General features: G+C 39.1%; 1 protein-coding gene across 1 annotated transcript in view; it reads right to left on the reverse strand.

The window, feature by feature from the left end:
- The window catches only part of RARRES1 (retinoic acid receptor responder 1), a 61,919-nt gene continuing 38,057 nt past the window's right edge, over positions 1 to 23,862 (reverse strand). The window contains exons 5-6 of the mRNA XM_082687487.1: positions 1,368 to 1,430; positions 1 to 829 (exon numbers count right to left, since the gene is read on the reverse strand). Coding sequence (XP_082543613.1) covers positions 680 to 829; positions 1,368 to 1,430 — 213 coding nt within the window. The 3' untranslated portion in view covers positions 1 to 679. The remainder of the gene's footprint in view (positions 830 to 1,367; positions 1,431 to 23,862) is intronic.

Here is a 23,862-nt window from a genome sequence, read left to right on the forward strand (position 1 = left end):
TTTATCTGTGAAACACTTTTATTTATAATATTTGAATTAAGCAATATTAAGAGTTAATTCACAAGAGTTTAGCACAAATTTTGCATATGTATATAAATCTCCACATACTGAACACATTTTATATAGAAATGTAAACATTTATCTAAAAGTAGATATCAAAAAAGAATACTTGCTTGAAGTGATAAAAAATAGTAAAATTCCTTCTAAATTGATAACATTTTCCCCATAATTTGCTTTCTTTGAGCTATATTATCCTTTTTACATCCTAGGTAGAAGGAATTCAGCATTAGAAAATAGTTGGCTACACTTTGTTCAAAGTAATGAGAAATACAGAGGTGAGACCATCAATGGTTTTGTTCTGTTTTGTTAAGTACTGATTGATCTAATTATAGCATATACTGAGTGTTTTTTACATTTTAGGGCTAAAACCCTGAGAAACCCATGGAGGAAACTGTTAAGCACTGAACACAGTTCACTGTATGCCCATTTCCCAGAATTAAATAAACCAAACTAATCGAACAACAAAACCCCATCTTTTCATTAATTTTTAATTTTTGAGTATTGTATTTTCAGGCTTTCTCAATTATTAGACTACACTACCTATTTTACCATAGTAATTATTTAGGCTATTTAAATATCCTCACTTTAGAATTTGGTATAAGCAGATCCTTTTTTCTTTTCAGAAATTATTAAGCTCTGTTGGTGCCACAGCTGAACCTTCTTCGGTTCCAGAGGCTTCTTCAGGCGTCTGTAGCTCTTGACAGTGGTACTTCACTTTAAGTGGTTTACCAGGGTACCAGACCAAGTGAATACGACAGGGAATGATTTCCTAGAAAATAAGAGTTCTAAAATATTATGAGCTGCAGGAATTTCTGGTGAACGCAGTTGTGTATTGCAGGAGAGCTGGCCGTACTGACTCCGCCTCTGGCCCTCCGTCTTGTTCCTGTCCATGCACTGACCTCCCCTGGAAACATGTTCCCGGCCCCACGAAGGTAATATGAGCCCTGACCCTAATGCTGGAAGACTTGTTTGGATCACTAGTAAAGAACCGCCCCTGCCAACCCCACACAGATGGTGCCATAAGGTCCGTTAAAATATCAGACCCCTGAACTCACCACGATGGCCCTGGCACATCCCCTTGTTTTAGCAAATCTGTGGAACTATCGGGACTTTGCACAGAAGAGCTGCATGGTGCCTTGATCCCTGCCTGCTGACCCCCCTTGGCAATAAGTTACCCTGAATCAGACTCTGTGTAAACTGTGTGGTGGAGCTGCCTGCTTCGCTTTTTAGTCTCAAGGTGCCTTCTCAGTCTGGACAATACTTTGTTGCCCCTCCCCCACCTTGTCACATACATACAGTTGTTTTACCTGTGTCGAGAATTCATGGAGCAGAACGGTATAATCAAAATCAATTGTGTCGTCATTGGTTTTCTAGAGGAAGGAAAAAAAGAATGAGTCTAAAAAATGGTAGATTTATATTAGCTTAGAGTTTGGAAGGCTTCTATCAAATTCCCGTTTGGATGAGCCCCTTGAATCTCCTGCTGCCTCTTTAATTCGAGTCCCAGTTCCTCTGGTAGCAGCCTGCATTGAGACACAAAAGTCATGGATTCTCACTGTTTTGTCACCGAGTTAGATGAAAATCTAGTTGAATATCTTTCTCTCACTTTTGCTAATAAGTATGGCTTTGGTAGAGGCTAAGTGCTACGGGAAGAGGGAGAATCTTTTTGTCAACCTTTGGAATCTAGATACTGCCCTTGCACCTCCATTTGATGTATTAGCCCTGATATATAAATTGGCTTAACTTATAAGCTTGAAGTATTTTTTCAGGACAATGCCTTCTTATTCTGTTTTTGAAAACAGCGTTTCTGGAGGAAATCATAGTGGTCTCTAGATTTTAGGCATAAAATTGGAAAGTCTGAAACAAATGGTGGGTTTCCAACTCCATTTGATAAGCTACTTTGCTAAATACACTGAGTGTTACATAGTTTTTAATAAAAAAAATTGGGGTAATTATAATGTTTGTAAACCCTGTCCCATTTAATTAAGACCTTCCTCAGTAACATTATTAAACCTTTCCATTTTTGTTTTTATAGATTCTTCCCCCTCCAGGAAGAAGCATCCTTACACCAACCCAAAAACAGAGCTTATTCAAAAACTGCAGAAGGGGCCACTGCACAGCCTGGCCTGGCAAAGTACCCCAGGGTTGGGCTGCCCTCATCAACGCAAGCTTGCCAAGAAGTAGTTATTTTTAATGTTATTCAGAAATAATCGCTTTGGCTTCTGTTCAAGTTATCACAAATGCCAAATCCTTATAATCCAAATTGATGATTTACTGTTACATTTCCCAGTAATTCAGCACTTTAATCTTTCTAGAGACAGACTAGAGCGTTTTGTTTGCTCCCTTTTATTACTCATGATCCCCACCAGAACCCATGTGGTTTTAGTACAGAGTAAGTAGGCTTGAATTATTAATATATACTATCCAAAGTAGACTGTTAGTTGAATAAATAATAAGGTCTGTAAGAAGGCTTCCTCGGCCAGTGGGCCCTCCAGGTAGGAGGGCTGATCACCACGGGATGATTGGGGCACTGACAGTGTCTTTTACGGACTCTAAGAGTTGAAACAATGCTCGCTTTTACTTTTCTCAATTCATATTAAGGGCTAAGGGTGTGAGGAAAGACCTCGTCTTTTTTTTTTTTTTCCCCTCTAGCCAGCAAATATCTCTCCTTTGTGCCTGGTACAGTCCTCATGGCATTAGGAATGGAATCTGGCCTCAGTTCTAAAGTGACAATTGTGCCGGTTAGGTGGGTCTTACTTTATATCTGTATTTTAGCCTTGTTTCTCTCAGGTCTTGTTCATTTGGAGCTATGAGTTTGTAAGCCTGCCCGTCCTTACACTATTGCATTAAAGGGGGACTTTAACCCCAAGTGTAAAGAAAGCAATTCCACCCAAAAAGCTTCTGGAAAAACTATAATTTCTCTACTTCCCTGAGCCACGGTGAGCCACAGAACACCTAGCCCCACCATCCTGTATCTAGTCTTCTAGAACAGTATATAGATCTGATCTTTGTGACTTTTTAAATATAGTTTCTTGTTTTGCTTGTTGCTGGGTTGCTTCTTTTGCTGAGAGATCATGCAGTCCTTAGTGGCTACACAATAGCAGAATCTGGAAATCTGTGTGGATAAGGGCAAACTTTTCTTTAAGGAGAGTCTAAATGTGTATGAACTTTGAAACCAAATTTACCAGTTGCTTCAGTTATGTTAATTTCAATGACTTTAGTAAGTTTGTTAATCCTCATTTAATAGGCCCTAAGAGATGGAAGTGATTTGCCTTGGGTGACCTAGCAAGCCAGATGCATATTCAATTATTATTTATCTAAAACCCAAATCTTACAGGATAAAAATAAAAGCTAAAGCTTCTACTACGTGACCATACTCCCTCTGCATTTTTGTTTTCTTAATTCTACAATTACTTTTATACCAATTTTCCCACTTGCAGGCTAAGTGAGTGATATTAATGGACAGATGAGAGGCATCAAAGACTGGCTAGAACAAGACAGGAATGGAACTGCTGGATTTGGACCATACTGTGTACTGGTGGTTGTTGGTTTGTCAATGGGTCATGTACAATTGCAAATGAAAAGCACGGATGTTAAGAGATCCTAAGGAGGGACGCCTGCGTGGCTCAGTTGGTTAAGCGGCTGCCTTCGGCTCGGGTCATGATCCCAGGGTCCTGGGATCGAGTCCCGCATCGGGTTCCTTGCTCAGCGGGGAGCCTGCTTCTCCCTCTGCTTCTGCCTGCCTCTCTGCCTGCCTGTCTGCCTGTGCTCGCTCACTCTCTCTCCTTCTGTCTCTGACAAATAAATAAATAAAATTAAAATAAAAAAAAAAAAGAGAGATCCTAAGGAGTAGGAAGAAGGCGCAACAGGAAGATCCCAAGTTCATCTCATTCCATGGACACACTGAAGCAAGAATGGCATGGATTGCAGCTAACTCTGGAAACAACCCAAAGACTGGCAGAGATCTCCCACAGCTGGTTATAGAGAGAAGGCCACAACAGAAAGAGGTGGAGATATGGTGGGGAACCAGACCCCTGACATGACCAACCACACATGGGAGGAATATCACAACCACAGAACAGTGAGAGGATCAGATTCCATACCAGAACTCCTGGCCCTAGGAATCCACCCTGGAAAGATGAGACCCCATCATATTTAGATATGAGGTCTGTGGGGCTTAGCTCTGGGAGAGAGGGAGGGCTACAGGAAGTGAAGGCCTTCAAGAGGCAGGACGCTAAATAATAAGGCCCAAGACAACGCAGAAGGCAGCACAGCACAGTGGCAAAACACCTAGGATATATATGAAGGGGATTTAGTGACTAATTTTAGGACATGTGCCAAAGTGACAGGGATCTACAGGAGATTTCTCCAGGAACAAAAGTGGTGGATGCCATTTTCTTGCTCTCCCCAGCCTTGATAGACAGATGCTTATGGAGCAAGATCTAATACTTTCCATCTACCTTGCTAGGACCCTGTGTCCCCTACAGACCCACCAAACCCAGCAGGCGACACTGGAAAGGTCTGGTGCGACTCCTGCTCTGGCTACAGGAGGCAGAGATAACCCTACAAACCAGCAGCCCACAGTTCTTGGGCTAGGCCTCTTCACTGGCTGTGCAGGCCCTGTACTTTGCGGGTGCCCACAGTTTTTGCAGGGGTGAACTGCATCCAGCCATGCTGAGGGCCAGCCCTGCCCACCAGTGATCCCACAGCTGCTCTAGACAGGACCCTCAACAGCATGGAGAACAAACCCTGCCCTGTGTGTCTGCAACAGGTGCACTGAGGGCCAGCCCCTAGTGGCAAAGCCACAGCAAATCACTGTTCATCAAAAACAGGAGGGTATCAGCCACAGCAACTTCTTTCAAGATATGTCTCCAAAGCCAAAGGAAACAAAAGCCAAAATAAACTTCTGGGACTTCATCAAAATCAAAAGCTTCTGCACAGCAAAGGAAACAGTCAAGAAAAGAGAGAGGCAACCCACGGAATGGGAGAAGATATTTGCAAATGACAGTACAGACAAAAGGTTGATATCCAGGATCTATAAAGAACTCCTGAAACTCAACACACACAAAACAGACAATCATATAAAAAAATGGGCAGAAGATATGAACAGACACTTCTCCAATGAAGACATACAAATGGCTATCAGACACATGAAAAAATGTTCATCATCACTAGTCATCAGGGAGATTCAAATTAAAGCCACATTGAGATATCACCTTACACCAGTTAGAATGGCCAAAATTAACAATACAGAAAACAACATGTGTTGGAGGGGATGTGGAGAAAGGAGACCCCTTTTACACTGTTGATGGGAATGCAAGTTGGTATAGCCTCTTTGGAGAACAGTGTGGAGATTCCTCAAGAAATTAAGAATAGAACTTCCCTATGACCCTGCCATTGCACTACTGGGTATTTACCCCAAAGATACAGATGTTGTGAAAAGAAGGGCCATCTGTACCCCAATGTTTATAGCAGCAATGGCCATGGTCGCCAAACTGTGGAAAGAACCAAGATGCCCTTCAATGGACAAATGGATAAGGAAGATGTGGTCCATATACACTATGGAGTATTATGCCTCCATCAGAAAGGACGAATACCCAACTTTTGTAGCAACATGGATGGGACTGGAAGAGATTATGCTGAGTGAAATAAGTCAAGCAGAGAGAGTCAATTATCACATGGTTTCACTTATTTGTAGAGCATAACAAATAGCATGGAGGACAAGGGGAGTTAGAGAGGAGAAGGGAGTTGGGGGAAATTGGAAGGGGAGGTGAACCATGAGAGACTATGGACTCTGAAAAACAATCTGAGGGGTTTGAAGTGGCAGGGTGGGGGTACCTGGTGGTGGGTATTATAGAGGGCATGGATTGCATGGAGCGCTGGGTGTGGTGCAAAAATAATGAATACTGTTATGCTAAAAAAAAAAGAATAAAAATAAAACAAAACAAAAACAGGAGGGTACATGCAGCCCACAGAGAGGACATCCCTGGAGCACCCAGTTCTGAAGACTCGGGTTGGGGGGCTGTGTACGGGACACCACAGGGCTGCTTCTACACAAGGCCACTAATTTCAAGACCAGAAGACATAAACAGAATGAGGAGACAGAGGAATATATCAAATGTAAGAATAAGACAAAATCACAAAAAAATAAAATAAAATAAAAATAATGACTGTACAGAAATTCACTGTACTTGAGAAAAAGCTGATGAACTCAGAACTTCAACAAAAGTGACAAAAAATATAAAAAAGAACCAGTCAGAGATGAAGAAGTCAATACCTGAAATGAAAAATACACTAAAGGGAAACGGCAGACTAGAGGCAGCGGAAGAACAGATCAGTGATCTGGAAGACAGGGTAATAGGAAGCTGAACAGCAAAGAAAGAAAAGAACAAAAAAAATGAGAGTAGGTTAAGGGAACTCTGTGACTACATCAGGCATAATAACATTAGCACCACAGGGATCCCAGAAGGATAAGACAGGGAAAAGGGGGTAGAAAACTTATAAAAATAGCTGAAAACCTCCCTAATCTGAGGAAACAGACATCCAAATTCAGAAATCACAGATAGCCCCAAACAAGATGAACAAAGAATGTCCACACCAAGACACATAATAATTATGATGACAAAATAATGATAAAGATAATTTTTAATGCAGCAAGAGAAGAAAAATAGTTACATACAAGGAAAACCCATTAGGCTGCCAGCTAATATTTCAGCAGAAACTTCACAAACTAGAAGATGGTATGATGCATCCAAGTGCTGAAAGGAAAAAAGCCTATAACCAAGAATACTTGACAACGTCATCATTCAGAACTGAAGGAGAGATAAAGAGTTTTCCAGACAAACAAAAATCAAAGGATTTCATTACCACTAGCCAGCCTTACAAAAAATGTTAAAGGGGATTATTCACTGGTAAAAACAGACAAATAGTAAAGGTAATAGATTAGTCAGTAGTAAAGCCAATCTGGAAGCTAAAATGTAAAAGCAGTAAATTCAATGTTATCTACAAGAGCTAGTCAAGAGATCCTCAAAAATATGCAAAATAAGAGTAAAAATTTAGTGCCTTTCGTATATGTTCAAACTTAAGTGACCATCAACTTAATATAGATTGCTATACACATAGGATATTATACATGAATACCATGACAACCATAAATCAAAAACCTAAAATAGATACACAAGATTTAAAGATAAAGCAATTCAAAAATAACACTAAGGAACTCATAAGCCATAGGGGAAGGGAGCAAGAGAAGAAAAGAACTCAGAGAACTACAAAAATAACCAGAAAATAATTAACAAAATAGCAACAAGCCTCTGCCTATCAACAATTACTTTAAATATAAATGCTCTAAAGGCTTCAGTCAGAGGACAGAGGGTGACTGAATGTTTAAAAAAACAAGACCCATCTACATGCTGCCTACAAGAGTCTCACTTCACACCTAAAGACACAAGCAGACTGAAACTGAAGGAATGGAAAAAGACATTGGATGCAAATGGAAGTAATAAAAACATCAGGGCAGCAAAACTTAAGACAAAATAGACTTTAAAACAAAACTGTAGCAAGAGACAAGGGCATTGCATAATCTGAAATCAAGTCCACAAGAGTATAGGACATTGTGAACATCCATGCAACTAATATAAGAGCATGTAAATACACGAATCTAATATTAGCAGACATAAAGGGAGAAACACTATAATTGTAGGGAACACCCCATTTACATCAGTGAATCATTCAGACAGAAAATCAATTAAGGAAACAAATGTTTTGATCAACATATTAGACATACTAGACCAGATGGGACTTAAATTTGTTGAGACTTGTTCTGTGGCCTAAAATGGGGTCTATCCTGGAAAATGTTTCATGTATGCTTGAAAAATGTGTATTCTTCTGTTTTTGGATGAAATATTCTGTGTATACAGAACAGACAAAGCTTGCTGTCATTATAAGAATAAAAAGATTAGATAGAAATGAGACCAAAAAGAAAAGAAAAGATCAGTGATACCAAGACCAGGACCTTTGAAAAGGTAAAACTCATAAACCATTAGCCAGACTCATTAACAAGGAGAGAAGACTCAGAATTAGAAATGAAAGAGGAGAAATAATATAACACCACAGAAAATTGAAGGTATACTAAGAGAATACTAAGAAAAATGAGATGCCAATGAGTTGGACAACCTAAAAGAAACCGTAAATTCCTTAAAAAAAAAAAAAATTCCAAAACTGAGTCAGAAAAATCAGAAGAGACTGATTACTGGTAACAAAATTGAATAAGTTAAAAAAAAAAAATCTCACGAGCAAAAGTCCAGGACCAGAAGTCTTCATGGATCAATTGTACCAAACATTGAAAGAAGAATTAATAAGAATTTTTCTCAAACTATTAGAAAAAAAATAGAAAGGGAATGAAAACTAGCAAGTTCATCTGAGTCCAGAATCCTCCTGATGCCAAAACCACAAAAGACACTATAAAAAATAAGAACTATAGGCCAATATTCCTGATGAATATAGATATAAAAATACTCAACAAAATATTAGCCAGCTGAGTTCAACAATACATTAAAAGGATCATTCATCACAATCAAGTTAGATTTATTCCAGGAATGCAAGGATGATTCAATATTTGCAAATCAACCAACATGATACATTACCAAGAAGAAGGATAAAAACCATACAATCATTTCAATAGACGCAGAGAAGATATTTAGCAAATTCAACATCTGGTCATGACAAAAACTCAACAAAGTAGAGTTAGAGGGAACATACCTCAACATAATAAAGGCATATGAAAAATCCACAGCTAATGTCACACTGAATATCGAAAAAAGGACAAGTTTTTCTTTAAGATCAGGAACAAGATGAGGATGTGAAGTTTCACCACTTTAATTCAACAAAAGTCATATGAAGCCGTTGCTACAGCAATGAGAAAAGAAAAAAGAATAAAAGGCATCCAACTTGGTAAAGAGGAAATAAAACTTTCAATATTTTCAGATGACATGATACTCTGTAAAAAACCCCAAAGACTCCACCAAAAAACTATTAGAACTTATAATTACAACCTCAGTGAATTTGTAGGATACAAAATTAATATATAGAAATCTGTTGCATTTCTCTATACTAATGAATTAGCAGAAAGCAAAATTAAAACAATTCCATTGACAATTGCACTAAAGGAATAAAGTACCTAGGAATTGATTTAAACAAGTAGGTTAAAGATGTATACTCTTAAATCTACAAGACATTGATAAAGAAGTTAGAGACAACATGAATGGAAAGGCATACCATCCTCATGAATATTGGAAGAATGAGTATTATTAAAATGTCCCTACTACGAAAAGTAACCTACCAATTTATGCAATCACTATTCAAAATACCAACAGTATTTTTCACAGATGTAGAACAAATAATCTTAAATTTTGTTTGGAACCACAAAGGACCCCAAATAGCTAAAGCAGTTGTGAGAATAAACAAAGCTGGAAGTATCCCACTTCCAGATTTCAAGATATACTGCAAAGCCATAGTAATGAAAACAGTACGATACTAGCACAAATATAGACACCTACATCGGTGGAACAGGATAAGGAGCCCAGGAATAAACCCATGCTTATATGGTTAATCTACAACAAAGGATGAATACACAATGGGGAAAAGGCATTCTTCTCAAAAAAATGATGATGGGAAAACTGAAGAGCTACATGCAGAAAAATGAAACCGGGACTTTTTAAATACCATAAATAAAAATAAACTCAAAATGGATCAAAGAGCCAAAAATGTGAGATGTGAAACCATAAAGAAAACATAACCATCAACAAAATGAAAAGGCAACTTACTGAATGGGAGAAGGTATTTCTAAATGATTTATTCAATGGGGGTTAATATCTAAAATATATAAAGGACTCATGCAACACCAAAACAACAATAAAAACAACAAAACCAAAGAAACCTCCAACATTCCAATTAAAAAAATGGGCAGAAGACATGAATAGATGTATTGCAAATAAGACCTACAGATGGCCAATAAACACATGAAAAGATGGTCAATATCACTAATCATCAGGGTAATGCAAATCAAAACCACAATGAGATATAACCTCGCACCTATCAGAATGGCTAATACTAAAATGCCAACAAATGTTGGCGAATATGTAGAGAAAAGGGAACACTTGCCCACTGTTGGTGGGAATGTAAGCTGGTACAACCACTGTGGAAAACAGTACGGAAATTCCGCAAAAATTAAAAATAGAAATACCATAAGATCCAATAATTCCACTACTAGGTATTTACCCAAAGAATATGAAAACATTAATTTGGCGCCTGGGTGGCTCAGTGGGTTAAGCCGCTGTCTTCAGCTCAGGTCATGATCTCAGGGTCCTGGGATCAAGTCCCGCATCGGGCTCTCTGCTCAGCAGGGAGCCTGCTTCCTCCTCTCTCTCTCTCTGCCTGCCTTTCCATCTGCTTGTAATATCTCTCTGTCAAATAAATAAATAAAATCTTTAAAAAAAAGAATATGAAAACATTAATTTGAAAAGATAAATGTACCCCTATATTCATTACAGTATTATTTACAATAGCAAAGATATGGATTCAAACTAAGTATCCATCTATAGGTGAATGGATAATAAAGATATGGTATATATACATATACCAGGGAGTTTTACTCAGCCATAAAAAAGAATGCAATTGCCATTTGTAACAACATGGATGAATCTAGAAGAGTACTACTGCAAGTAAGTCAGGCAAAGAAGGACACATACCATATGATTTCACTCATATACGGAATGTAAAAGACAAACAACAAAAAAGATTCATAAAAACAGAGAACATACTGCTCATTGCTAGAGGGGAGGGAGGTGGGGGGGTGGGGAAATAGGTGAAGAGAATTAAGAAGTCAAAATTCTGAGGCACCGGTGGCTCAGACAGTTAAGCATCTGCCTTTGGCTCAGGTCATGATCACAGGGTGCTAGGATCAAATCCCACATCAGGCTCCTTGTTCATCGTGGAGCCTGCTTCTCCCTCTCCCTCTGCTTCTGCTCCCCATGCTTGTGGTGTCTCTCTGTCAAATAAATAAATAAATAAAATCTTAAAAAAAAAACAACAACCCAAAAAGTGTTTTAAAAAAACGTACAGACTTCCGTGCAATGTATGTCCTCCTTAAGACTAACATAATAAAAAAAAATTACCAAGAAAAAGAAAAGAAAAGAAAAGAAATGCCCATGGTAATACTTAGACTTTTTTTTTTTTTTTTTTTTTTTTTTTTACATTTCAAGACCCTTCACAAAAACATTTCTATATTTTAAACTTTTTTCAAGCCACATAGTCAAAGTCATATTGTATAATTTAAGAGCTAGACATGATGTTCACCACTATAAATATAACTATCAGTAATACTGTTAAATGTATTCCATAAATGTGAATAGAAATTTTCACCATGACTATGGTTTTTTTTTTTAAGATTTTATTTATTTATTTGACAGAGAGAGATCACAAATAGGCAGAGAGGCAGGCAGAGAGAGAGGAGGAAGCAGGCTCCCTGCTGGGCAGAGAGTCCGACGGGGGGGGGGGGGCCTCGATCCCACAACCCTGGGATAATGATCTGAGCTGAAGGCAGAGGCTTTAACCTAACACTGAGCCACCCAGGCGCCCCATGACTATGTTTTAATACAGTTAAAAAGACCTTAAAAAAAAAAGTTCAAACTTCGTTATAAAATAAGTAAGTCACAGAAATGGAAAGTAGAGCACAGGCAATACAGTCAATAATATTAAATAATGTGAAGTGGTGACTGTACTTACTACGATGAGCACTAATGTACAGACTCGTGGAATCACCATACTGTTTACCTGAAACTAATGCAACATGGTATGTCAACTATACTTGGATAATATGAAAAATAAACCAATAAAATAATTAAAGTGTTTGGGAAAAAATCAATTTTTTTCCTCTGTTGTATATGTATTGCTGTATTCTTTTTGTGTTTTTCTCTCACATTCATTACAATTAGTTCTAAATTATCTTAACATCATTTCCTACACTGTAAACCAAGTTTCACCTAAACTTCCAGTTAAGGTAAAAGTCTTTTGTGGATATAATCATCTTGGTAGATAAAAGAAAGAGCCAGAAAGAGATAGAGGAACTTTTATGTAGCATCCTGACTTGAAATATAGCAATAATCAATTAAATGGTAGTTTCTATTAAAAGCATTCTATAAAGAGAAAGAAATGTGTTCATTTTTGATAATTAATAAAAAACTGTATCTCTCACCTGTTTTACAAGTGGCTTTTGAACAACACACCAATCTTACTGGCATTAATAATGCTTACTTGACATGATATGAAGGTCCATTATGGCAATATGGGGAGACCCTGAACTCCTCTCCCCAAGATGCACTGAGTCAACACCTACATAGAGAAGAGTTCCTCTTCACGAACTTTGAGAGCTGACTGAACAGCTTCAGAACAGCAAAGAATAAAGGGGTCACATAAAGAATGGCAGGAAAGATGGAGAAACAGTAACCTTGGGAACCTCAAGGCTGCCAAGTAGTGAGGAGGGATGGTACTAAGGGAGTGGGAACAAATTCACATGCCCTGGGTCACAGGGAAAAAACCATGGTTTAAAAGGCAACTGGAATTTAAAGAAATTAGCCCCTGAGTGTCTTCTAAACACCAGAGAACCCATGGAACATTCTCTGGGGTTGGAGAGGTTGGTGAGAGAGCAGCTAGTGCAGATGGGAGTACCATCTAGCACCCTAACTGGCTGCACCATTCCATCCCAGCTGCCTAGTAGACAGAAAAAAAGCCATTGATTAAAAAAAAAAAAAAAAAAAAAACCTAGAGTATAAAGGAGACAGCCCTAGAGGAGCTGCAGGACTGCTCTCCAGGGTCAGAGGGGCTGGCACACACCAATGTATACATCCCCACACTTCTACCTTGACCGTGAGGATAGGAGCAGGGTACAGGAACCTTGGCCGAATTGACGGCTGAGTGGCTGCCTTACTGACCCCAGGGCTCCTAGCCACACCAGCCCCAGCTGTACCTCCCAAAAGGGTCCCCTCAACAGCCTGAGCTCCAGCCACCCCATTGTGGTGGCCCCAGTATAGCACACACTCACAGACACCCCGGGACAGCACCCACTACAGCTCCAGCTATATCACCAAGGTGACAGAGATGCAAAACATGCCATGCCTGTACCTGCTTTGGCTTCAGATGACTTACCAGGACACTCCTTGCGTGGAATACCCATAGGATACCCTGACATGTGCCCCATCTTGGCTCTAGCCACCCAGCCAGAGAACTCCCTGCATGTAGCACCCTGGGACACCCTGGCCCACACCTACCAAACTTCAACTGCCCTGCCTGAGTGCCCTATGCTGAGTACCCTGGGACCACCCCTGGCTTGTACCAACTTCAGCTACAGCTCTCCCACCAGGATGCCTTCAGTGCAGAAAGGTACTGTCCTCTCTCCTAGCCATCCCACCAGGACAGCCTAAGCACAAAGTGCGTCATGCCCACCAGCCACCGTTCTAGCTGGCCAGCCAAAGTCACCAGGTACACAGTCTATAAGGGGGGTGACCATATATAAAACTATTCCTTCAAGTTTAGGAGAAGTAAGTTCGAATTCACAGAGGCTAACACAGAAAGTCAAGCAAAATGGGAAGACAAAGGCATATACTCCAAATGAAAGAACAAGATAAAACCTCAGAAAAAGGACTAAATGAAATGGAGATAGGCATTCTATCTGATAAAGAGTTCAAAGTAGTGATCATAAAGATGCTCGCCAGACTGAAGAGAAGAGTGGATGAACTTAGTGAGATTGTCAACAAGTAAAAAATATAAAAATAGAACCAATCATGGGACTCCTGGGTGGCTCAGTGGGTTAAGGCTTCTGCCTTCGGCTCAGGTCATGATCCCAGGGTCCTGGGATTGAGCCCCACATTGGGCTCTCTGCTCAGTGGAGAACCTGCTTCCTCCCCTCTCTCTGCCTGCCTACTTGTAAGCTCTGTCTATCAAATAAATAAAATCTTTAAAAAAATAGAACCAATCATTAAAGAATATAATATCTGAAATGAAAAATACACTAGAGAGAAGCAACATTAGATTAGCAGATGCAGGGCGCCTGGGTGGCTCAGTGGTTAAGCCGCTGCCTTCGGCTCGGGTCATGATCTCAGGGTCCTGGGATCGAGTCCTGCATTGGACTCTCTGCTCAGCAGGGAGCCTGCTTCCTCCTCTCTCTCTCTCTGCCTGCCTCTCTGCCTACTTGTGATTTCTCTCTGTCAAATAAATAAATAAAATCTTTAAAAAAAAAAGTAAATTAAAAAAAAAAGATTAGCAGATGCAGAAGAATGGATTGGTGATCTGGAAGACACAGAAGTGGAAAGCAACTAAGCAAAAGAAACAACAAAGATAAAAAAGAAAGAATGGAAATAGCAAAAGCAATCAGATAACAATTAGAAATAAAAGGTATTCAAATTGGCAAAGAAGTCAAACTCTCTATCCTCACAGATGACATGATACTTTTTATGGAAAACCCAGAAGACTCCACACCCAAACTATTAGAATTCATACAGCAACTCAGTAATGTTGCAGGATATTAAATCAATGCACAGAAATCAGTTGCTTTCTTATACACTTCCAATGAAAATATAAAAAGGGAAATTAGGGGATAGATTCCATTAACTATACACAAAAAAAAACCCCATAAAATACTTTGGCATAGGCTCGAAAAAGGCATGGAAGATATTAGAGAAACCCTCTCGAGAGATATAAAAGCCCTTTCTGGAGAAATAAAAGAACTAAAATCTAACCAAGTTGAAATCAAAAAAGCTATTAATGAGGTGCAATCAAAAATGGAGGCTCTAACTGCTAGGATAAATGAGGCAGAAGAAAGAATTAGTGATATAGAAGACCAAATGACAGAGAATAAAGAAGCTGAGCAAAAGAGGGACAAACAGCTACTGGACCACGAGGGGAGAATTCGACAGATAAGTGACACCATAAGACGAAACAACATTAGAATAATTGGGATTCCAGAAGAAGAAGAAAGAGAGAGGGGAGCAGAAGGTATACTGGAGAGAATTATTGGGGAGAATTTCCCCAATATGGCAAAGGGAACGAGCATCAAAATTCAGGAGGTTCAGAGAATGCCCCTCAAAATCAATAAGAATAGGCCCACACCCCGTCACCTAATAGTAAAATTTACAAGTCTCAGTGACAAAGAGAAAATCCTGAAAGCAGCCCGGGAAAAGAAGTCTGTAACATACAATGGTAAAAATATTAGATTGGCAGCTGACTTATCCACAGAGACCTGGCAGGCCAGAAAGAGCTGGCATGATATTTTTAGAGCACTAAACGAGAAAAACATGCAGCCCAGAATACTATATCCAGCTAGGCTATCATTGAAAATAGAAGGAGAGATTAAAAGCTTCCAGGACAAACAACAACTGAAAGAATTTGCAAATACCAAACCAGCTCTACAGGAAATATTGAAAGGGGTCCTCTAAGCAAAGAGAGAGCCTACAAGTGGTAGATCAGAAAGGAACAGAGACCATATACAGTAACAGTCACCTTACAGGCAATACAATGGCCCTAAATTCCAATAGTTACCCTGAATGTGAATGGGCTAAATGCCCCTGTCAAAAGACACAGGGTATCAGAATGGATAAAAAAACAAAACCCATCTATATGTTGCCTCCAAGAAACTCATTTTAAGCCCGAAGACACCTCCAGATTTAAAGTGAGGGGGTGGAAAAGAATTTACCATGCTAATGGACATCAGAAGAAAGCAGGAGTGGCAATCCTTATATCAGATCAATTAGATTTTAAGCCAAAGACTATAATAAGAGATGAGGAAGGACACTATATATACTCAAAGGGTCTGTCCAACAAGAAGACTTAACAATTTTAAATATCTATGCCCCCAACGTGGGAGCAGCCAACTATATAAACCAATTAATAACAAAATCAAAGAAACACATCAACAATAATACAATAATAGTAGGGGACTTTAACACTCCCCTCACTGAAATGGACAGGTCATCCAAGCAAAAGATCAGCAAGGAAATAAAGGCCTTAAACGACACACTGGACCAGATGGACATCACAGATATATTCAGAACATTTCATCCCAAAGCAACAGAATACACATTCTTCTCTAGTGCACATGGAACATTCTCCAGAATAGATCACATCCTCGGTCCTAAATCAGGACTCAACCGGTATCAAAAGATTGGGATCATTCCCTGCATATTTTCAGACCACAATGCTCTAAAGCTAGAACTCAACCACAAAAGGAAGTTTGGAAAGAACCCAAATACATGGAGATTAAACAGTATCCTTCTAAAGAATGAATGGGTCAACCGGGAAATTAAAGAAGAATTGAAAAAAATCATGGAAACAAATGATAATGAAAATACAACGGTTCAAAATCTGTGGGACACAACAAAGGCAGTCCTGAGAGGAAAATATATAGCGGTACAAGCCTTTCTCAAGAAACAAGAAAGGTCTCAGGTACACAACCTAACCCTACACCTAAAGGAGCTGCAGAAAGAACAAGAAAGAAACCCTAAGCCCAGCAGGAGAAGAGAAATAATAAAGATCAGAGCAGAAATCAATGAAATAGAAACCAAAAAAACAATAGAACAAATCAACAAAACTAGGAGCTGGTTCTTTGAAAGAATTAATAAAATTGATAAACCCCTGGCCAGACTTATCAAAAAGAAAAGAGAAAGGACCCAAATAAATAAAATCATGAATGAAAGAGGAGAGATCACAACTAACACCAAAGAAATACAAACTATTATAAGAACATACTATGAGCAACTCTACGGCAATAAATTTGGCAATCTGGAAGAAATGGATGCATTCCTAGAAACATATAAACTACCACAATTGAACCAGGAAGAAATAGAAAGCCTGAACAGACCCATAACCAGTAAGGAGATTGAAACAGTCATTAAAAATCTCCAAACAAACAAAAGCCCAGGGCCAGACGGCTTCCCGGGGGAATTCTACCAAACATTTAAAGAAGAACTAATTCCTATTCTCCGGAAACTGTTCCAAAAAATAGAAATGGAAGGAAAACTTCCAAACTCATTTTATGAGGCCAGCATCACCTTGATCCCAAAACCAGACAAGGATCCCACCAAAAAAGAGAGCTATAGACCGATATCCTTGATGAACACAGATGCGAAAATACTCAACAAAATACTAGCCAATAGGATTCAACAGTACATTAAAAAGATTATTCACCACGACCAAGTGGGATTTATTCCAGGGCTGCAAGGTTGGTTCAACATCCGCAAATCAGTCAATGTGATACAACACATCAATAAAAGAAAGAACAAGAACCATATGATACTCTGAATAGATGCTGAAAAAGCATTTGACAAAGTACAGCATCCCTTCCTGATCAAAACTCTTCAAAGTGTAGGGATAGAGGGCACATACCTCAATATCATCAAAGCCATCTATGAAAAACCCACCGCAAATATCCTTCTCAATGGAGAAAAACTGAAAGCTTTTCCACTAAGGTCAGGAACACGGCAGGGATGTCCATTATCACCACTGCTATTCAACATAGTACTAGAGGTCCTAGCCTCAGCAATCGACAACAAAAGGAAATTAAAGGCATCCAAATCGGCAAAGAAGAAGTCAAATTATCACTCTTCGCAGATGATATGATACTATATGTGGAAAACCCAAAAGACTCCACTCCAAAACTGCTAGAACTTATACAGGAATTCAGTAAAGTGTCAGGATATAAAATCAATGCACAGAAATCAGTTGCATTTCTCTACACCAACAGCAAGACAGAAGAAAGAGATATTAAGGAGTCAATCCCATTTACAATTGCATCCAAAACCACAAGATACCTAGGAATAAACCTAACCAAAGAGACACAGAATCTATACTCAGAAAACTATAAAGTACTCATGAAAGAAATTGAGGAAGACACAAAGAAATGGAAAAATGTTCCATGCTCCTGGATTGGAAGAATAAATATTGTGAAAATGTCTATGCTACCTAAAGCAATCTACACATTTAATGCAATTCCTATCAAAGTACCATCCATCTTTTTCAAAGAAATGGAACAAATAATGCTAAAATTTATATGGAACCAGAAAAGACCTCGAATAGCCAAAGGGATATTGAAAAAGAAAGCCAAAGTTTGTGGCATCACAATTCCGGACTTCAAGCTCTATTACAAAGCTGTCATCATCAAGACAGCATGGTACTGGCACAAAAACAGACACATAGATCAATGGAACAGAATAGAGAGCCCAGAAATAGACCCTCAAATCTATGGTCAACTCATCTTCGACAAAGCAGGAAAGAATGTCCAATGGAAAAAAGACAGCCTCTTCAATAAATGGTGTTGGGAAAATTGGACAGCCACATGCAGAAAAATGAAATTGGACCATTTCCTTACACCACACACAAAAATAGACTCAAAATGGATGAAGGACCTCAATGTGCGAAAGGAATCCATCAAAATCCTTGAGGAGAACACAGGCAGCAACCTCTTCGACCTCTGCCGCAGCAACATCTTCCTAGGAAAAGGCAAAAGGCAAGGGAAGCAAGGGAAAAAATGAACTATTGGGATTTCATCAAGATCAAAAGCTTTTGCACAGCAAAGGAAACAGTTAACAAAATCAAAAGACAACTGACAGAATGGGAGAAGATATTTGCAAACGACATATCAGATAAAGGACTAGTGTCCAGAATCTATAAAGAACTTAGCAAACTCAACACCCAAAGAACAAATAATCCAATCAAGAAATGGGCAGAGGACATGAACAGACATTTCTGCAAAGAAGACATCCAGATGGCCAACAGACACATGAAAAAGTGCTCCATATCACTCGGCATCAGGGAAATACAAATCAAAACCACAATGAGATATCACCTCACACCAGTCAGAATGGCTAAAATCAATAAGTCAGGAAATGACAGATGCTGGCGAGGATGTGGAGAAAGGGAACCCTCCTACATTGTTGGTGGGAATGCAAGCTGGTGCAGCCACTCTGGAAAACAGCATGGAGGTTCCTCAAAATGTTGAAAATAGAACTGCCCTATGACCCAGCAATTGCACTATTGGGTATTTACCCTAAAGATACAAACGTAGTGATCCAAAGGGGCACGTGCACCCGAATGTTTATAGCAGCAATGTCCACAATAGCCAAACTATGGAAAGAACCTAGATGTCCATCAACAGATGAATGGATCAAGAAGATGTGGTATATATACACAATGGAATACTATGCAGCCATCAAAAGAAATGAAATCTTGCCATTTGCGACAACATGGATGGAACTAGAGCGAATCATGCTTAGCGAAATAAGTCAAGCAGAGAAAGACAACTATCATATGATCTCCCTGATATGAGGAAGTGGTGATCCAACATGGAGGCTTAAGTGGGTAGGAGAAGAATAAAAGAAACAAGATGGGATTGGGAGGGAGACAAACCATAAGTGACTCTTAATCTCACAAAACAAACTGAGGGTTGCTGGGGGGAGGGGGTTTGGGAGAAGAGGGTGGGATTATGGACATTGGGGAGGGTATGTGCTTTGGTGAGTGCTGTGAAGTGTGTAAACCTGGTGATTCACAGACCTGTACCCCTGGGGATAAAAATATATGTTTATAAAAAATAAAAAAATTAAAAAAAAAATACTTTGGCATAAACTTAACCAAAGAGGTAAAGGATCTGTACTTGGAGAACTATAGAACACTCATGAAAGAAATTGAAGAAGACACAGAAAGATGGAAAAGCATTCCATGCTCATGGATTGGAATAATAAACATTATTAAAACATCTATACTCCCCAGAGCAATCTATACTTTCAATGCCATCCTAATCAAAATTCCTCTGGCATTCTTCAAAGTGCTGCAACAAACAATCCTAAAATTCTATGGAACCAGAAGAGACCCTGAATCACTAAGGAAATTTTGAGAAAGAAAAAGCTGGGGGTATCACGTTGCCTGATTTCAAGTTTTACTACAAAGCTGTGATCATCAAGACAGCATGGTACTGGCACAAAAACAGACACATAGACGAATGGAACAGAGTAGAGAGTCCAGATATGGGTCTTCTACTCTATGGTCAAATAATCTTCGACAAAACAGAAGAAAATATCCAGTGGGAAATAAAACAATCTCTTCAATAAATGGTGCTGGGAAAATTGGACACTATGTATAGAAGAATGAAACTCGACCATTCTCTTATACCATACACAAAGATAAAATTGAAATGGATAAAAGACCTCAACATGAGGCAGGAATCTATCAAAATCCTAGTGGAGAAGATAGGCAGTAAACTCTTCAATATCCGCCACAGCAACTTCTTTCAAGACATATCTCCAAAGAAAAAGGAAACAAAAGTGAAAATGAACTTTTGGGACTTCATCAAGATCAAAAGCTTCTGCATAGCAGAGGAAACAGTCAACAAAACAAAGAGGCAACCCACAGAATGGGAGAAGATATTTGCAAATGACATTACAGACAAAGGGTTGATATCTAAGATCTATAAAGAACTCCTCAAACTCAACACCCAAAACACAGATAATCATGTCAAAAAATGTGCAGAAGACATTAACAGACACTTCTCCAAAGAAGACATAAAAATGGCTAACAGACATATGAAAAAATGTTCATCATCACTAGCCATCAGGGAAATTCAAATCAAAACCACACTGAGATACCTCCTTACACCAGTCCGAATGGCCCAAATCAACAGGACAGGAAACAACAAGTGTTGAAGAGGATGTGGAGAAAGGGGAACCCTCTTACACTGTTGGTGGGAATGCAAGTTGGTGTAGCCACTTTGGAAAACAGTGTGGTGATTCCTTAAGAAATTAAAAATAGAGCTACCCTATGACTCTGTGATTGCATTACTGGGTATTTACCCCAAAGGTACAGATGTAGTGAGAAGAAGGACCATCTGTACCCCAATATTCATAGCAGCAATGGCCACATTTGCCAAACTGTGGAAAGAGCCGAGATCCCCTTCAACAGATGAATGGATAAAGAAGATGTGGTCCATATATACAATGGAATATGAGGCAGGCAATCGGAAAGGATGAATACCCAACTATTTTATCAACATGGATGGGACTGGAGGAGATTATACTGAGTGAAATAAGTCAAGCAGAGAAAGTCAATGATTATATGGTTTTGCTTACTTGTGGAGATAAGGAATAACATGGAGGACATTAGGAGAAGGAAAGGAAAAGTTAATTGGAGGAAATTGGAGGGGAAGGCAAAAGATGAGAGACTGTGAACTCTGAGAAACAAACTGAGGGTTATGGAGGGTAGGTAGGTCGGGGGATGGGTGAGCCTGGTGGTGGGTATTAAAGAGTGCACATATTGCCTGGAGCACTGGGTGTGGTGCATAAACAATAATCTTGGAACATGAGAAAAATAAAATTAAGATGCTAAAAAAAAGAAAGAATGAAAATAAAATCAGGATAGGTTAAAGGATTTCTGGGACAACATCAAGCATACTAACATTAGCATTATAAAGATTCCAGAAAAAGGAGAGAATGGGGCAGAAAACTTATCTGAAGAAATAACAGGTGAAAACTTCGCTAATCTGGGGAAGGAAACAGACACCTAGTTCCAGGAAGCACAAAGACCCAAACAGGATAAAGCCAAGGAGGTACACCAAAACAATTAAAATATCAAAGATTAAAGAGAGAGAATGGAGGCGGGGGGGGGGGGGGCACGCCTGGGTGGCTCAGTGGGTTAAGCCTCTGCCTTCGGCTCAGATCAGGATCCCAGGGTCCTGGGATTGAGCCCCGAATCAGGCTCTCTGGTCTTGCAGGGAGCCTGCTTCCCCCCTCTCTCTCTGCCTACCTCTCTGTCTACTTGTGATCTCTCTTTCTGTGTCAAATAAATAAATAAAATCTTATAAAAAAAATAAAGACAGAGAATCTTAGAAGCAGCAGGAGAAAAGGAACTACTTATGTTCAAAGAAAATTCCATAAGGCTTCAGCAGATAATTTGCAGCCAGAAGGGAGTGGGATGATATATTTAAAGTACCAGAAAAAAATACATACAACCAAAAATACTCTATCTGGTAAGGTCATCAATCAGAATTAAAGGAGAAATAAATAGTTTTCCAAACAAAAGTTAAAGGAGTTTTCCACCATTAAACTGGCCTTAAAAGAAATGCTAAAGGGACTTCCTTAAGTGGAAAAGAAAAGGTCACACGTAAAAAAAAGAAAAGAAGAAAAAAAGAGAAAATGTCATAAGTAAAATATGAAAGGAAATATTTCATGATCAAAAGCAAACTTAGAATAAAGTTAGAAGACCAATCACATGTAATAATAGTATGAAGATTAAAAGAAAAGTAGTAAAATCAATTACATAAAAAAATTTGTTAAGGGACTCGTAAAATAAAAAGATGTAAATTATGGCAATATATACATAAAGTGTGGGGGAGGGAGTAAACATATAGTACTTTCAGACTGTGTGAGAACTTAAGTGACCATCAGCTAACTATAAAGATAACTAACTAACTATAACTAGATTGTTATATATTCAGAATATTATATATGAGCTACATGATAACCATACATGAAGAAAGAAAAAGGAAAGCAAAGCATAACAGTGAAGAAAGTCACGCAAAGGAAGAGGATAAGAGGAAGGAACAGAGAACAAATATAAAATAATGAGTAAGCAATTAACAAAATTGCAGTGAGTACATGCCAATCAATAGTAGCTTTAAATGTAAATGGTCTAATCACTCCAAGCAAAAGACATAGGGTGAATAAATGGATAGAAACAACAACAAGACCCATCAATATGATGCCTACAAGAGACTCATTTCAGATCTACAGACACATATAGACCAAGAGTGAAGGGATCAAATAAAGATATTCCATACAAATGGAAGTAACAAAAAAGCCAGAATAATAATTCTTTTATTAGACAAAATAGATTTTAAAACAAGGCTGTATAGCAAGAGACAAAGAAGGGCATGACATAATGATAAAGGGATCAATCTTATAAGAGGAGAAAACAATTATAAATACCCATGCAACCAACACAGGACCAGTTAAATACATTAAACAAATACTAACAGAGAAAGGGAGAAACTGACAAATACTAAGATACAAGGATGGAAATACAGTAATAGTGGGCCTGAGACATAACACAGAATCTGCAGTTTGAAAAGTTCTAAGGGCATATGTAAAAAACATTTATTTACTAATCCAAGAACATGTCCCGGAGAAATAGGGATCTTCAGGAGATTTCCTCAGAAACAAAAGTGTAGTGGGTGCCATTTCTCCACTCCTCCTCCAGTCTAGACAGTTGGACATTTGTGGGAGGCAGTGCTGCACTCCCCATCTTTCTTGCTATATTAAAAGCTCTGCCCCATCCAACCCACCTGCTCATGCAGGTGGCTGCCCTAACAAACCCTGCAAGCAACTCTGCGCAGGGACTGGTACCACTCCAAAGTGACTCCTGCCTTGGAGGGGTGATGAGAAAACCCCACACAACTGTAAGCCTAAAGTTCCCGCAGCCAATCCTTTTTGTTACCTGTCCAGGGATCAAATCTTGCCATGCTGGGTGCACCTGCAGGTGCAACAGAGAAGCAGATTGCAGACACCTAGTCTGACTGCTGGCCCAATTCATCAATATGCCTGTGACGGCCTCCGAGAAGCCTCTCAACAGTACTGGAACCAAACTCTGTCCATAGCAGGCAAGGTAGAACATTGTAGCTGATTGGACTGAAGGCAAATGGAGCTCAGCCGTGACACACAGCCCTCATAGGGGACACTCCTGGATTGCCTGATTCTGGTGACCAGAGGGAACTGC

Source organism: Mustela nivalis (genome assembly GCF_964662115.1).
Source record: "Mustela nivalis genome assembly, chromosome: 1".
Classification (NCBI taxonomy): Eukaryota; Metazoa; Chordata; class Mammalia; order Carnivora; family Mustelidae; genus Mustela; species Mustela nivalis.